The sequence below is a fragment of the Podarcis erhardii genome (assembly GCF_964252035.2).
Source record: "Podarcis erhardii genome assembly, chromosome: 8".
Lineage (NCBI taxonomy): Eukaryota > Metazoa > Chordata > Lepidosauria > Squamata > Lacertidae > Podarcis > Podarcis erhardii.
The window spans coordinates 2806623-2820594 of NC_138499.1; the positions used below are offsets into that span (position 1 = coordinate 2806623).

Here is a 13972-nt window from a genome sequence, read left to right on the forward strand (position 1 = left end):
GGATTGGTGCTGCTAAATTTGGAAGGGCACACAGGCCACAGGTTAAATCCTGGCATCTTCTAACAGAAAGAGCTGGGAGCAAAGACACCTGAAAGTTTCTGCTACTAAGAAACAGTGGCTGCAACCACAGTGTGCATTTAAATCACATCCATATGCCCACCCACCCCCAAATAAACCTGGGAACTGTAGTTTAAGGCTTTTAAGGCTGCTGGGAATTGTAGCTCTGGGGGGGACGGGACTATAGTTCCAATGATTCTCCGAAGAGGAAAGTGTGCTTTAAATGCACAGCGTTTGCAGCTAAGGGGGGAAAGAGCTCGGCCCGATACAAAACAGCTTCCTCTGATCCTAATTGTTAAGCTTTAAAAGAAGCTGGAAAACAGGCACAAACGGTTCAATTTAATTAAAGAAACAGCAGTAAATCTTAGAAATGGAAAGCCACAAAAAGACTATTTAAAAAACAACACACACACACTGAATGTTTACACCCCTTATCCTCTTTCTGACTTCATATAGATGACATTTGAGGGGGGCGTACAAAACAAATTGGGGTGCCCGTTAGGATTTAAGGCACTGCCAAAGCGCCGTGCTAATTCCTGTAGACACAGGAGGAGAAACAGAGTCAAGACAAGGATCACAAAGGTGATTTGTCCCTCCCCATTGGGGAAAAATTACGGACAGGGAAAAAAGCTACAGAAATGAAGGATTAAACCCTCAATAGGATTCCCAGTTGCTGATTTCAAAATTAGGAAGCAATCCTTCAATTTATACTGGAGAAAAGCTTAATTATCAGGGATTTTCACCTTGGGAAAACAGAGGGGGATAGAGGGGAATGAACTATAAGATCTTGAATAGTGAGGATAGTATAGCAGAGAATGGTTTGCTCAGCAGGTTTTTTAAGACGGAGAAAAAGGCACCAAGAAATATACAAAAAATGCCATTGGCGCCAGATATTGCAATAGCCACTAGCATATTGGGTTTTTAAATAAAAATAAAAATATTACTGAAGTAAGCTGTCAGTGGCAACAGAGCGCAACAGCAAAGATGCAAGTTTCATTTTCAAAGACAGCATCTCTCTAACTTTCAAGTGCCAGAGATGTACAAAGCCCAACTGACAACCGGCATGGAGGCAGGAATTGGATGGAATTCTAAACTAGCTGGACTAATGGGACAGAAATGCAAAGAACGGTTTTGGGAATGCAATGCCTGAAACAAGCAATGCCTTACGTTCTGTAAAGTGATTATCCTCCGTTTCAGATTGTTGCTGTTTTTAAAGGTCATATCATATCATATATATGAGTTTCAGCAGCTGTAGCCAATCCTTCACCCCAATTTCAGGTTGGAAAACCCCAAAACAGAAGCACCACCCACAACGCTCTGCATGGTGGGAAAAGCTGGGTAGAGTTAAAACTGCATTTGGACAGAGGAGACTTTTTTGCTCTTAGCTCACTGTCGCCTGACACCAATGTCTTTGGCTCTTGGAAATTATTGCCTGTGACTTGGCATTTCTCAAGTTGCTGTGGTCAGAAGCACCTTGCTCTATCCCAAAGCTCGCCTCTGTCCTTGTTTAGTCATTGCCTTGTCTGTTCTGGAGAATAACAAGCAGAGACTTTGCTACAGGAAAGGAAGGGTCGCAAGAATGGCCTGCCTAGAGGTTTCGAAACCAAGACGTGGAGAGACAGCACAAAATGAAAGAAGAGGTTCTAGGAAAGCATGAGAAATTACCAACGCACATGCACATAAAAGCCAGAATAGGTTGAGGATTCGGAAAGCGGAGAATAACATAAAGCGGGAAAGGGAGGGGGAGCGTTTTAATTCCTCCAGGCTAGATTCCCAATCCAAAAACCTCCACTGCTTTCCTCAGGCTGGCTAACGCTGCCCCACTTCAGACAGATGCTGTGCCAGTCTTGCAACCTCTGCTTCTCCTCAAGTCCACATCTGGAACTCCAAACCATCAGGTTAAATCACAAAAAGCAGGCACCATTCTTATGCCGCTTTTGGGGATCAAGGTCCCCCCCCCCCCAAGAAGTAGCTGTGACACATCAGGTCACATCAATATCCCAACTGAAAGAAACGCCAACAGATTTGGCATTGCAGGGAGTTGCGCACTGCGAAAACGTAAGCTTAGTGGGGAACGACCGGAGGGGAGCCTCAAATGTGGATTAAGACGCCAAGCTTGGTACTGTAATATTGTGGGGGGAAAGATATCTATTTGTATATATATCTATGGATCTGTCAAATCACAGTTCCATGGAAGCAGCTAACCATTTGCCATTCAGAAAGGATAGAGGGACCACACGGAACGCCACAAATCTCTCTGGGTAACCCAGATATACTTCCAGCATAACATTTCAGCATCACAGGACAACTTCTCATAACACTGTCCATCATGCCCTTCCTGCCAGAACACACAGGACGAAAGCAAAATGGCGCCGAGGCCAATCGGACATGGATTTGGAAACGCAAAGGAGCAGCAAAAGGGGGTGGGGTGAGGAGCCAAAATTTGACCAGCAAACAATAAAACTAATGCAAGGAAGAGGAAGGTCAAAGGCGAGGTGTGGCGGACACGGTTAGTACCACCTGCCAGGTGAAAACAGAGTCTAATTGCATGCCATACTCAACTAGACAAAGCTATTTTTAAAAAAAGGTGCCCAAATTCAAGTTTCCAACATTTTTCCCACTTCAAGAAAAATAATTAAAAAGCAGCCAAGAGGTTGCTGACTCTCTGCTTCTATACTCACCCTTGCTTGGTCTTCTTTGCCAACTAATGGGGGCATCAGTAAAACTGGAACACGTTCAGCCAAAGAGCGGAGGAGCTAAAATCAAACTTTTGCAGGAGTTTTGGGGAGCGGGACATTCTGCAGAGTTCAGGTCTTGGACCCCTTTTCATTGGGGCAGAGTGGGCACAACTGTCCTGGAAGAGGATGGCGGCAGTCCGGATGAATCCCGGGGCAAGCCCTCTAGGATCAGGCCCCACACTGGAAAAGATCTTTCTAGAAACCCCCAATTTCAACCAAGTCACAAGAATGCTCTGATACGGCCCCAACTGATTTCAACAAGGCTCACACAGAACTTATTCCTGTTGGATTGTGGCTAAAAAAAGGCACAGGCAATTCACCCCAAGCAGAAAAATATTTAGAGATTTAGTAAGTTTATATCATCCCCCCCCCCCCAAAATAAATCCAGCCAGCCATGAATTGTTTGAATTTTGGGGGTTTCTTTGCTTGAAATATTTCATGCGAAAGTTTTAAATACAAATAATACATGCAGGTTAATCAGTGCAATTGCTATTTTTATTTTCTAAAAGCTTTTATTTCCAGGTTAAAATACCTACTCCCTTTTCTAACTTTCCAGGTTTAAGAAATTCACGCTGTTAAAACCAGAACATCCTCCCCACACTCCATTCTTCCAACTCCCACAGTATTTTAAAGAAGTTATATGGATTGATTTAAAAGAGAACATAAACCCCTAAGTAGCTGAAGTAGGAAATAAGCCAATTTATTACCATCTAAAATAAAAGTCAAGTGGATACACTCTGCATTTGGTTATAAAAACAGGCAGTGAGGAAAGCGGTTAAAAAGAGCCCTCCAACTGGGGCAAAATTTTCTTTTAACTAATTAACTGGGAACACAAATGAAACAATATACCCAATTTCTACTCCGATGAAACTCTTTCATTTAGAATCTTAAAAGTGGGAGGGGTGGCAGATGATAATAATTGTTTTAAATCCAGCATGAAGAAGTCATTTCCCCAATAGGAGGGAGGAAATAATCTGTGGTACATTCCACAAATAATACCCATTCATATACCGTAAACCTAAAAAAAGCCAAGAATTTAATTTTTTTAAAAGCCACATTTTAAATATACCTTCTATTATTTAAAGGCTGCATTGCAAATACATTTGCCAATAAGGAACTCAGAAGACAAGGCTATTTCCTTTCTCAAAAAGCTGCTGCCCAAATTGAAAAAAAAATAAAATAAATAAAAATCAGATATTGGGGGGGGGGAATAATCTAGTTGTTTTAAATGGTAAGTGGTGTAATTGTAGCATAGCTCCAAGAAGTCAGAATATCAAAATAAATAATGCTTTCCATTGTTGCATCTGGTCTGCCACTGTGAGAAGAGAATGCTGGACTATACGAGCCATTGGCCTCATTCAGCAATCTTTTCCAGCCTTCTTATTAAAGAGAGATTAATTTAATTTGACAGTGTGCTAACAGAACAGCTCTGGGCGGGAGGTCTTTGAATTTAGGTAAATTTAATTTTTCAAATTCCTGAAGATCGCAGGCTAGACATGCACAATCCCCAGACATTCCCCCTCTCTCTTGCTCACTCGGTCTCCGAACACACTTCTGATTTTCTTGCAAAGAAAATGCGAGGAAGAAAAACGGGAGAGGCAATGGCCATTTCATTTCCTACATCCAATAAACCCAAGACACAGCTCCCAGAATGTGCAAAATACATTCAAAGAATTTTTTTTTTGGGGGGGGAGGGTTACAAGACTAGAAAAGGCAGCAAGACGAAGAAATATGTCTAAAGAGATTTATTTTTGTTTCGTAGCAAATGAAAGCTAGGAGGCTTTTTGCACTGATGCCTGAAACACAAAGAAGAAACAATTCATGACAAACAAACAAAAATATATCTATATATATAAATATTCAGTTGGTTTGAGGTTGCAACAGCCTGCATGGCTCAAGAGCAGGATGTGGGGACAAAATTAAGAACCGTATTGAAGCTCTAGAGATGAAATTGGTTGTATCTGGATGCAACAGTGTTTTAAAAACCACAGAAATTGAAATTTCATTTAAAATGCCTTGCACCTAAAAATGCACCAGGTTCCAAAATTTCACAAATTGTGCCGGGTTTTGAGAAATACCCATATGCTTTAAAGATACTTATTCCTAAGAGTCCTCTTTTTAAACAAACAACTTTTATCTTAAAAAAAATAGCCCAGCTGTGAATCAGTTAAGCCTTCACCCAAAAGCACAATTGCATTTTTTGTTTGTTTGTATTATTATTATTATCATCATTATTAGCAATAAATAAAGTGTGCATTTTATAAATCAAGGTTCAAACCGTTATTTCGTTTCCTTGGAATTTAATAAATAATTCTGGTGCATAGTATTAGTAATATTATTATATAGCAGCCAACAGATTGCAGTTCATATATTAACTCTATTGCCTTTCAAATTGTCTTTAAGAGTGTTTTCTTTCCCCCAATATTGTTTTAAACAGCATAGATAATTTTAAATCTCTATAAAACAAACAGCATTATTTAATCCAATTTATTACTGTATATAGTGCATTCGGCTTTGTCAACATCGTTAAATTAATTCTTATATTATTTGCATGCTATTACATACAAACTTTCATTAAGACTCGTGTTTGTTTTTTTAAAAGTTTTCTTTTTTTCCTTTTAAAGTCACCAAGCAAAGTAAAGGGTGGAGAAGATAAGACTGGGCAGTGGGAGAGCAGGAGGAGGAAGAGAAAGGAATTAAAGACCTACTAATATGTACAAGTGGACACCTTAAATAAGTTAAGTCTGGCTCAGTTCCCCGTTGGTTTGGTTTGTTTTTTTAAATAAAAAACGCACACAGACAAAAATAATAATTAAGAAAAAAAGGAGGGGAATTAAAAAGGCAAGTAAACTCAACCCAGATTGCGAAGGTCCTCCTCGCAAGGGGAAAAAAGGTCCAGCGTTATTTGAGCATCACTGTTCCCTCAGGAGAGGAGGGAGGCAGAAAATATCACTTTGCAAAATCTTTTTTTTTTTTTAAGACTATCAGATTCTGTTTGTTTAAGATGCACCGAAAAGGAGGGGGGAGAGGGGGGAAATTCTGGACGTAAGAGGAGAAAATACAAAGTTTGGGGAGGGGCGGGGCGGGGCGGGGAGAACAACTGGTTCATGCTTTCCCCTCATCTGTTCTCGTAAGGGACGGGGCGGGTTTGGGGGAGAGATTTTACTGAAATCCCATACATGTCCGGCATGCAGGAATGCGGAGAGAAGGGGGTCTCGAGGAGGCGGAGGAGAGCCGGGAGAGAGCCGGTCGGGCGCCGCGGCAGGATGAGGCCCCCCTCGGGCTCTCCAAGGAAGGAAGGAAAGAAAGAAAGGAGGAAGGAAGTTGGGGACCCCTCTCCAACGGCGCTGTCCTTGGTCGCCAGAATCCTATTACTGCTTCTTCACGTCGAGGGATATTTGGAGGCGGGGGGCTTGCCTGCTCCGTCGCTTTCGTTTGGTTTACGTTGAGGTGAGGGAGACAGAAAAGTTGTCCTTCTTCCTCCTTGCCCAAAAAAAATGGTACCTGTCCCCCGGAGCGCGTCCGTCCGTCCCCGCGACGAAATGTACAAGTCCGCGCGCCTCCTTTGCCAGCCGACGGGGCGAACACGCCAGGGACTAACAGCGGAGGAAAGACGAAGCATCAAGAGGTGCGGGAGGGCAGGAAGAGGGTGACAGAGGAGGAAGGAGAGCCAGTCAGTACGAAGTCGGGGGGCGCGAGGAAACATAAGAATTCAAGTCGGCTTTCGTACATAGAAAAAGGTCTGAACGCAGTCAGTGCAAGGAAGGTGGAGCGGGCGGACTTGGTGGGGAGAGGGTCTTTCTCCCCACCCCACCTCCACTTCAGGTCTGGTTTCCCCTCTGTCCCGGGGTGGGGTGGGGGGTTGGCGACCTGGGTCCCCCAAGAAAGAAACCGCGAAGCCTTGGCGAGGCGGTGCGCCCCTTCGGGTATTTACAACTTCTCTCCGGAGGCGAGCGAGGAGGCCAGTCCACAGGGGTTCACACGCCCCCCACCCCAACGCTTTCTTGCTTGTCCTCGAGGGCTGGTGGGACGGGGGCTCCCCCAGTTCCGTCCGCGCCGTCGCGCCCGCGGCTTCACATGAAGAAGTCGGCGGATGGCGGCTTGCCCGGCGCGGGTCCCCCCTGGGCGGGCGACGGGTCCCTGGCGGCGGCGGCGGCGAAGGTGCGCCCGGCCAGCTTCTCGTACTTCTCCTTGTAGAGGTCCCGCTCCTTGGCGAGGCGGGAGACCTCCTGCTTGAGCTGCTCCACCTGGCCTTGCAACTGGCACTTCTCGTTCTCCAAGATGTGCCGCTGCTGGACGCGCTTGTAGCGGCACGACTGCGCGTAGCCGCGGTTCTTGAGGGTCCGCCGCTTCTGCTTGAGGCGGATCACCTCCTCCTTGCTGAAGCCGCGCAGCTGCCGGTTCAGCTCGCGCACCGACATGGACACCAGCTGGTCGTCGGAGAAGCGGTCTTCCAGGCGCAGGTGGTGGTGATGAGGGTGGTGCCCGGCCCCCGGGTGGTGGTGGTGGTGCCCCGGGTGGTGGTGGTGAGGGTGGTGGTGGCCCGACGGGGCCAACTCCTCGCCGGGGAACGGCTGGCCCCCCCGGAAGCCCTCGTAGCCGCCCTGGTGGTGGTGGTGATGGTGGTGATGTCCGATGAGCGCCTCGACGGCGTCCTCGGGCGTCAGGTTCAGCGCCTCGGGGTTCAGGTGGTGCTGGTAGTTCGACATCCAGTAGAGATCTTCCAGCTGGGCCTTGCCCGACGCCCCTCCGGGGTTGCCTCCGCCGCCCCCGCCGCCGCCGCCTCCCGGGTGGGCGAGGCCCGTCGGCGGCTGCCCTCCGGGGCTGGGCGCGCAGAAGCTGGGCGACGAGGGCACGGAGGAGCAGGGCGTGCTGATGGGCGTCGAGGAGAGCGAGCCCGGCGGCGGCAGGCGGTGGCAGAAGCGCTCCGCCTCGGCCGGCTCCTTCTTCACCTCGAACTTCATCAGGTCGAAGTCGTTGACGTACTCGATGGCCAGCGGGCTGGTGGGCAAGTCCGCCGCGCTCATGGCCAGCTCCGACGCCATCTCACCGCATAGAGGGCCGCCCAGGCCGCCGCCTGCCCCGGCCCCCGGGCTCCGCGCGGAGAGCTCCGCGCACCGAGGCCGCCTCGACGACGCCCGCCGCCCGGTCTCCGCTCAGAACCCCCTTCCGACGGCAGCCGGAGAGGAGAAGCAGGAAAAGTTGCTGCGTCCGATCTCAGTGGAGGAGAGTTTGCGAGGAAGGAGGGAGAGAGGGAAAGATTGGAGCGGGGTAGGTGGAGACAGAGAGAAAGAGAAAATGGAAGAAGCAGCGGCTTTTGCTGGCGAGGGCGAAGGACGCGTCGTCGGGGAAAGTTGCCCTCACTCCAAAAAGTCCATGGGGCCAGGAGGGGGGCGCACCGCGGGGAGGAGGCGGTGCAGGGAGGGCGGTGGTCGTCCTGCGGGCTCCGGGCAGCCCCCCTCCAGCCTGGCCTCGGCGCTCAGCCGCAACGCCGGGCGCGCTTCCCTGCCTCGGCTCGGCTCCTTCTCCGCCGACGCTCCGGGGTCCCAGCAGCAAAGCAGCGGCAGGAGGAGGAGCAGCAGAGAGGCGGCTTTGCCAAGCGGCCAGCGCCCCCCTCCCGGCACTTTTGCTGCCCCCCCCCCCCCCGCAAGTGGGGGGCGTCCTGGAATTGCACGAGGCGAGCGTCCCCTCCTCCTGCCCGCTTTGCAGGGCGCGCGAGGGTCCCGAGCGCTGCTGCTGCTGCTCCTGCTGCTGCCGCCCCCTCGGCCGCCTCCCCCCCCGTTGGCGAGTAACTGAAGTGCTGAATGGAGCATTCTTCCTTTTATAAGGAGCGGCGCCAGGCCCCGCCCGCCGAGGCGGGGGCAGCCACCTCCCCGCCTATAACGAGCCGGGGCTGGCGGGGCAATTTGCCTATCCCTATAGCAACCCCCGGGCCCAGCTGTCAGTCTCTGGCGGGAACAGCTGGAAGCCAAGGAGGAGGAGGGGGGAGGGAAAGGGGAGGGGGGAGAGAGGGGGAAGCTCCCTCTTGTGGCCGCGCCGAGGAAAAGCAGCCCCGGGGTCCGTCTTGGGGGGACAAGCGCCCCGGGGAAGGTGGGGGGGGGGAGGGAGGCGCGCCTCGGATGGCTCAGGGAGTCCGGGGACAGTTGCCAACTTCTGGCTCTGAAAGCGCCCGGGCGCCCGGGGGAAGGAGAACGGAAGCGACTTTGCGCAGTGGAGATGGAGAAAGCGCACGTGCAACTCCGTCCGTCGGCGCTTTCTTATTGGCTTGCCCGGCTACCCCGGTAAATACGGCGCTGTGCACCCGGGCGAGCGAGTCCCTGCCCCGAGGAGCCTGCACTCGTCTGCATTCGGGACGAGAAAGGATGGGTGCATGGGAGCCGCGCCAGCAAATGCCATTACGCACAAAGTCATCCGGAGTGCTCGCGTCGCCCGGTCTCTTTGCCTCCTGCGAAGGAGCGCGGCAGGAAGGCGCTTCCCACAGACCCGGCCTCGGAGCCCCGCAGTTTCTGCTCTCCGATGTCTCGCGCGGGGAAACATCCCCGGCTAGTGCCCAGGCCTTTTTAATTTGGAGAATTAAATCCATTGGAGAGGGCATGGCCGAAGCCCATGGATTCAAACCAACCTTAGGGAGGACATCTTTCTGAATCGGAGTATTTTTATTTTTATTATTTTTATCCCACCTCCCCCCCCCCCAAAACGGGACTCAAGGTGGCTTACAAAAAGTTAAACAGGACAGATAAAATACAAAAAGCTCGAAACATCTTCACTGAAGGTGAACAGAAAGTGGGTGGCCATCTGTCAGGAATTCTTTCACTGTCATTTCTGCATTGCAAGGGGTTGGACTAGATGGCCCTGGAGGGCCCTTCCAACTCCACAATTATATTCTTTTGCCTTGGAAGGTAGTGGACTCTCTGAAGGTTTTTAAACACAGTTTGGATGCCTGTATGTCAGGAGTTCCTTAGCTGTGATTCCTCTGCACTGCAAGGGGTTGGACTAGAGGACCTTTGGGGAACCCTTCCAACTCTACAATCCTATGAGTCTGTGTTGCAGCGGTGGGTGAGGGCTATGATTGGAACTGGGACCTTCCCCCTGCAAAGCAAGCCCTCTTGGCCACAGGTTTTCCCTCTCTCTGGAAGGAGCAGAATGGCCTTGTGGGAGGAAGTGAAGGCACAGCTGTTTGGGTCAGCCAAGCCTGGTCCTCGAATGGGGCAAAGGACGAGCTCTGTGGTTTAAATACCTCTGTCTATTTAAATACCTTGCCCTTGGACTTTAAGGAGGCATATAACAAGCAGTCTTTAAAGTAAGTACAGTGGTACCTCGGGTTAAGTACTTAATTCATTCTGGAGGTCTGTACTTAACCTAAAACTGTTCTTAATCTGAAGCACCACTTTAGCTAATGGGGCCTCCCGCTTCCACCGGAGGACAATTTCTGTTCTCATCCTGAAGCAAAGTTCTTAACCCGAGGTACTATTTCTGGGTTAGCAGAGTCTGTAACCTGAAGCGTATGTAACCCAAGGTACCACTGTATGTTTGAAAGTGTTGTAAAGGTAAAGGTAAAGGGACCCCTGACCATTAGGTCCAGTCACAGATGACTTTAGGGTTGTGGCGCTCATCTCGCTTTACTGGCCGAGGGAGCCGGTGTACAGCTTCCGGGTCATGTGGCCAGCATGACTAAGCCGCTTCTGGCGAACCAGAGCAGCGCACGGAAACGCTGTTTACCTTCCCGCCAGAGTGGTACCTATTTATCTACTTGCACTTTGACGTGCTTTTGAACTGCTAGGTTGGCAGGAGCAGGGACAGAGCAACGGGAGCTCACCCCGTCGCGGGGATTCGAACCGCCAACCTTCTGATCACCAAGTCCTACGCTCTGTGGTTTAACCCACGTCCCTGAAACTGTTGTAGACATACTGAAAATCGTTTCGCATTTTTGGAATTTAATGTTGGGCTGTTTATGACATTTGGGACTCCTTTGGGAGGAAACATGACATCCCTTCGGGAGGAAAGCTGGGATAAGGATCAAATCAAGCAACAGCATCTGAAAGCCAGGTAAGAAACAAAACCCCAGGACTGTTTTATTAAACCTGGCACCACGGCTAGCAAACGATAAATGCCTGGGATGTTAACTAAACCTAGGGGTGAGTCAGACGGACCTAGCCTCACGGCTAAATGATGGACAGTGAGGGGCTGAAGTGAGCCTTCCCAGGGAGGGGATTTCAAATGGGGAGTCCACCTTGGGGAAGGTCTTCTAGTCCCCAGCACCTGCTGCCGTTGGGAGAGCATCCAGTGAGTCTCTGTGCTGAGCTCAGATGCCTCAGCAAAGCCAAGCCACACTTTGCAAGAGTTTTAGGGCTCTCAGTTGCACAAATTACCTTGATGCTCTTTCAATCCACTGCAATGTTGTGCTCGTATCATGTTCCCCCCCCCAGCCAGCTGCTCAGCCACTGCATGTTTCCCCCCCCCCGCCCCAGGGCAAAGTAAATATTCCAAATATCATAACTAGGACTGGGTACACATTGCCAGCTTAAAACACAGCTAGAGCATGCCTTTTCTCTGGTTGGGTGGAAGCACATCCAAACACAGTACCTACGGGACCGCCTATCCTGGTATGCCCCGCAGAGGACCTTAAGGTCTACAAATAATAACATTTTGGAGGTCCCAGGTTGCAAGGTGGTTAGATTGGTCTCAACTAGGGCCAGGGCCTTTTCAGCACTGGCCCCAACTTGGTGGAACGCTCTGTCCCAAGAGACCAGGGCCCTGCAGGACTTGACATATTTCCGCAGGGCCTGCAAGACAGAGCTGTTCCGCCTGGCCTTTGGTTTGGACTCAGTCTGACGCTTACGTTTTCCCTCCCCTTATGGTTTTGATCTATGGGCTACTTTTAAAATGAGGCTGCATTTTAAATTGCATTTTAACCTGTATTTTAAATTGGGTCCCCCCCCCATCATGTTTTTTACTGTGATTTTATTGGTGTCCGCTGCCCTGAGCCCGGCTCTGGTTGGGGAGGGCGGGGTATAAATAAAATTTATTATTATTAATTATTATTATTATTATTATTTCATAAGTAGCGACAGGACATAGAGTTAAACTGTGGAACTCACTGCCACAGGAGGCAGGGATGGCCACCAACATGGATAGCTTTAAAAGAAAATGAGACAGATTCATGGAGGAGGTGATGGCTATTGATGCCTACTGGCCAGGATGGGAAGAGGGCTTTCATGCTCGGATCCTGTCTGCAGGTTCCCCACGGGCATTAGCTCCTATGAGAACAGGATACTGGACTAGATGGGCCACTGGCCTGATCCAGCAGGCCCTTCTTATGTTCATTTGACCGATTCAAGGTACCGTATTTTTCGCTCTATAAGACGCACCAGACCACAAGACGCACCTAGTTTTTGGAGGAGGAAAACAAGAAAAAGAATATTCTGAATCTCAGAAGCCAGAACAGCAAGAGGGATCGTTGCGCAGCGAAACCAGTGATCCCTCTTGCTGTTCTGGCTTCTGGGATAGCTGTGCAGCCTGCATTCGCTCCATAAGACGCACACACATTTCCCCTTACTTTTTAGGAGGGAAAAAGTGAGTCTTATAGAGCAAAAAATACGGTAAATGTGGATTGTGGCTCACATCGTGTTAGCACTGTTTCCCAAGCCAACAGTGTGCGCGCCCAGCCTAGCACCTGGAAACAAGGCGACCTTTTTGGGAGACCTGAGGACCATGAAGTAACAAGGCTTAGGTCAACCTGGCCCCTGAGAAATTTATATTTTGCACATTCTTCTCTGTTGATTCCCATCTGCACCCAAACATCTCGTCTGCTCACCCGTTGCCGACACCTTCAGACTTTCTCCCGCCTCCCATCACCCTGATTAATGGAATTGCATACCTGCTACACTAAAGTCAGCCTCACAACACACAGATGCTTCCTAAATATAAAATAAAATGGACTTCTCCGCAACACTGGGCTTCTAGGTTATCACACAGTACTCTCTCTTTTTTTTCTTTATTAAATTTTATTAGTATTTTCCACACAACAACAATACAAAAAATATCAAAACATAACAATACACAAAAACCAACATAGAAAAAAAAATCCCTATCTTACAAGTTAATAATATAAACACTAAAAAGAAAAACAAACATTGACTTCCACCAATCCCACAACACCTCCTTTACCTCTCACTGTGTCTTCCTGTTTTCCTTATCCTCTCTATCCTAGCATCCAGATATAAATCCCTCTTTCTTATCCTTTCACTTCACAAGGTAATTCCAGACTCGGCCAGATTTCTGTCCTCAAACCTTGACTTTTAAGGTATTCATTTACACAGTACTCTCAATTTTCTCCCTCTCTCCAGCAAAATGGGTATAACACCACTTGGTTCAGCTGCAGGGCTGGTGTAACTTTCTCTGGACACAGCCATGCCCCCTGAAAAATGGGTATAATAATGACAGTGTTTATCTGCATTGAAACTGGCTTTTAAATCTCACATTCAGGGGGAAAGGACCTTTGCATGCCACAAATCTTGAGTGAGAAAGATCACAGATCTGCCTTGGCTGGACCCCTGCATTTCAGACGCAGCTACACTAAAATCCTGGAAATCCAAGTCATTTTCTGTAGGGCAGCCATCGCCGTCTCCCCGCAGGAGATGGCCTAAATAAAAGGTTTGGAATGAACATTTCTTCTGCAGATGATGGATGTGTCACTCTCACCTACTTTCTCTTTGTGTTGCTGTTATTGGCTAGATCTGCTTTCTTAAATGCCAGTCATGGCTGTGGCTTTATTCATTGGCTAGACACAAGGGAAGGCGGCAGCTTTCTCGCAAAATAAATGAGGGGAACAGGGCTTGCAGATTTCGCCTCACATCGCAGGTTCCACCAAGGCTAGAAACTTGTTTTTAAATTTTAAGAAGCAAGCTGGGGAAACCCAACCAGATGGGCAGGGTATAAATAATTAAAAATATATTATTATTGTAATTAAAATATATTAAAATATATTACTAATTATATTATTATTATTATTATTATTATTATTATTATCATCATCATCATCATCATCATCATCATCATCATCATCATCATCTGGGGTGGGGTTATGGCTTATCTGAGAGGAGAAACTGCCCCCCTTGAGCCCAGCATTCAAGGCCCACCCAGACTCCTCCTTGAGATTGATTCTGGCACAAGAACTT

General features: G+C 48.8%; 1 protein-coding gene across 1 annotated transcript; it reads right to left on the reverse strand.

The window, feature by feature from the left end:
* Window positions 1-4525: 4525 nt before the first annotated feature.
* MAFA (MAF bZIP transcription factor A) lies at window positions 4526-8569 on the reverse strand. The gene has a single exon (XM_081874652.1). It carries the CDS (start codon window positions 7838-7840, stop codon window positions 6869-6871), a length of 972 nt encoding a protein of 323 aa, XP_081730778.1. The 5' UTR covers window positions 7841-8569; the 3' UTR covers window positions 4526-6868.
* Window positions 8570-13972: the final 5403 nt, after the last annotated feature.

What these genes read in the sequence shown, in the direction of transcription:
- MAFA (XM_081874652.1), bottom strand. Translation starts at nt 7,840, where the DNA reads ATGGCGTCGGAGCTGGCCATGAGCGCGGCGGACTTGCCCACCAGCCCG.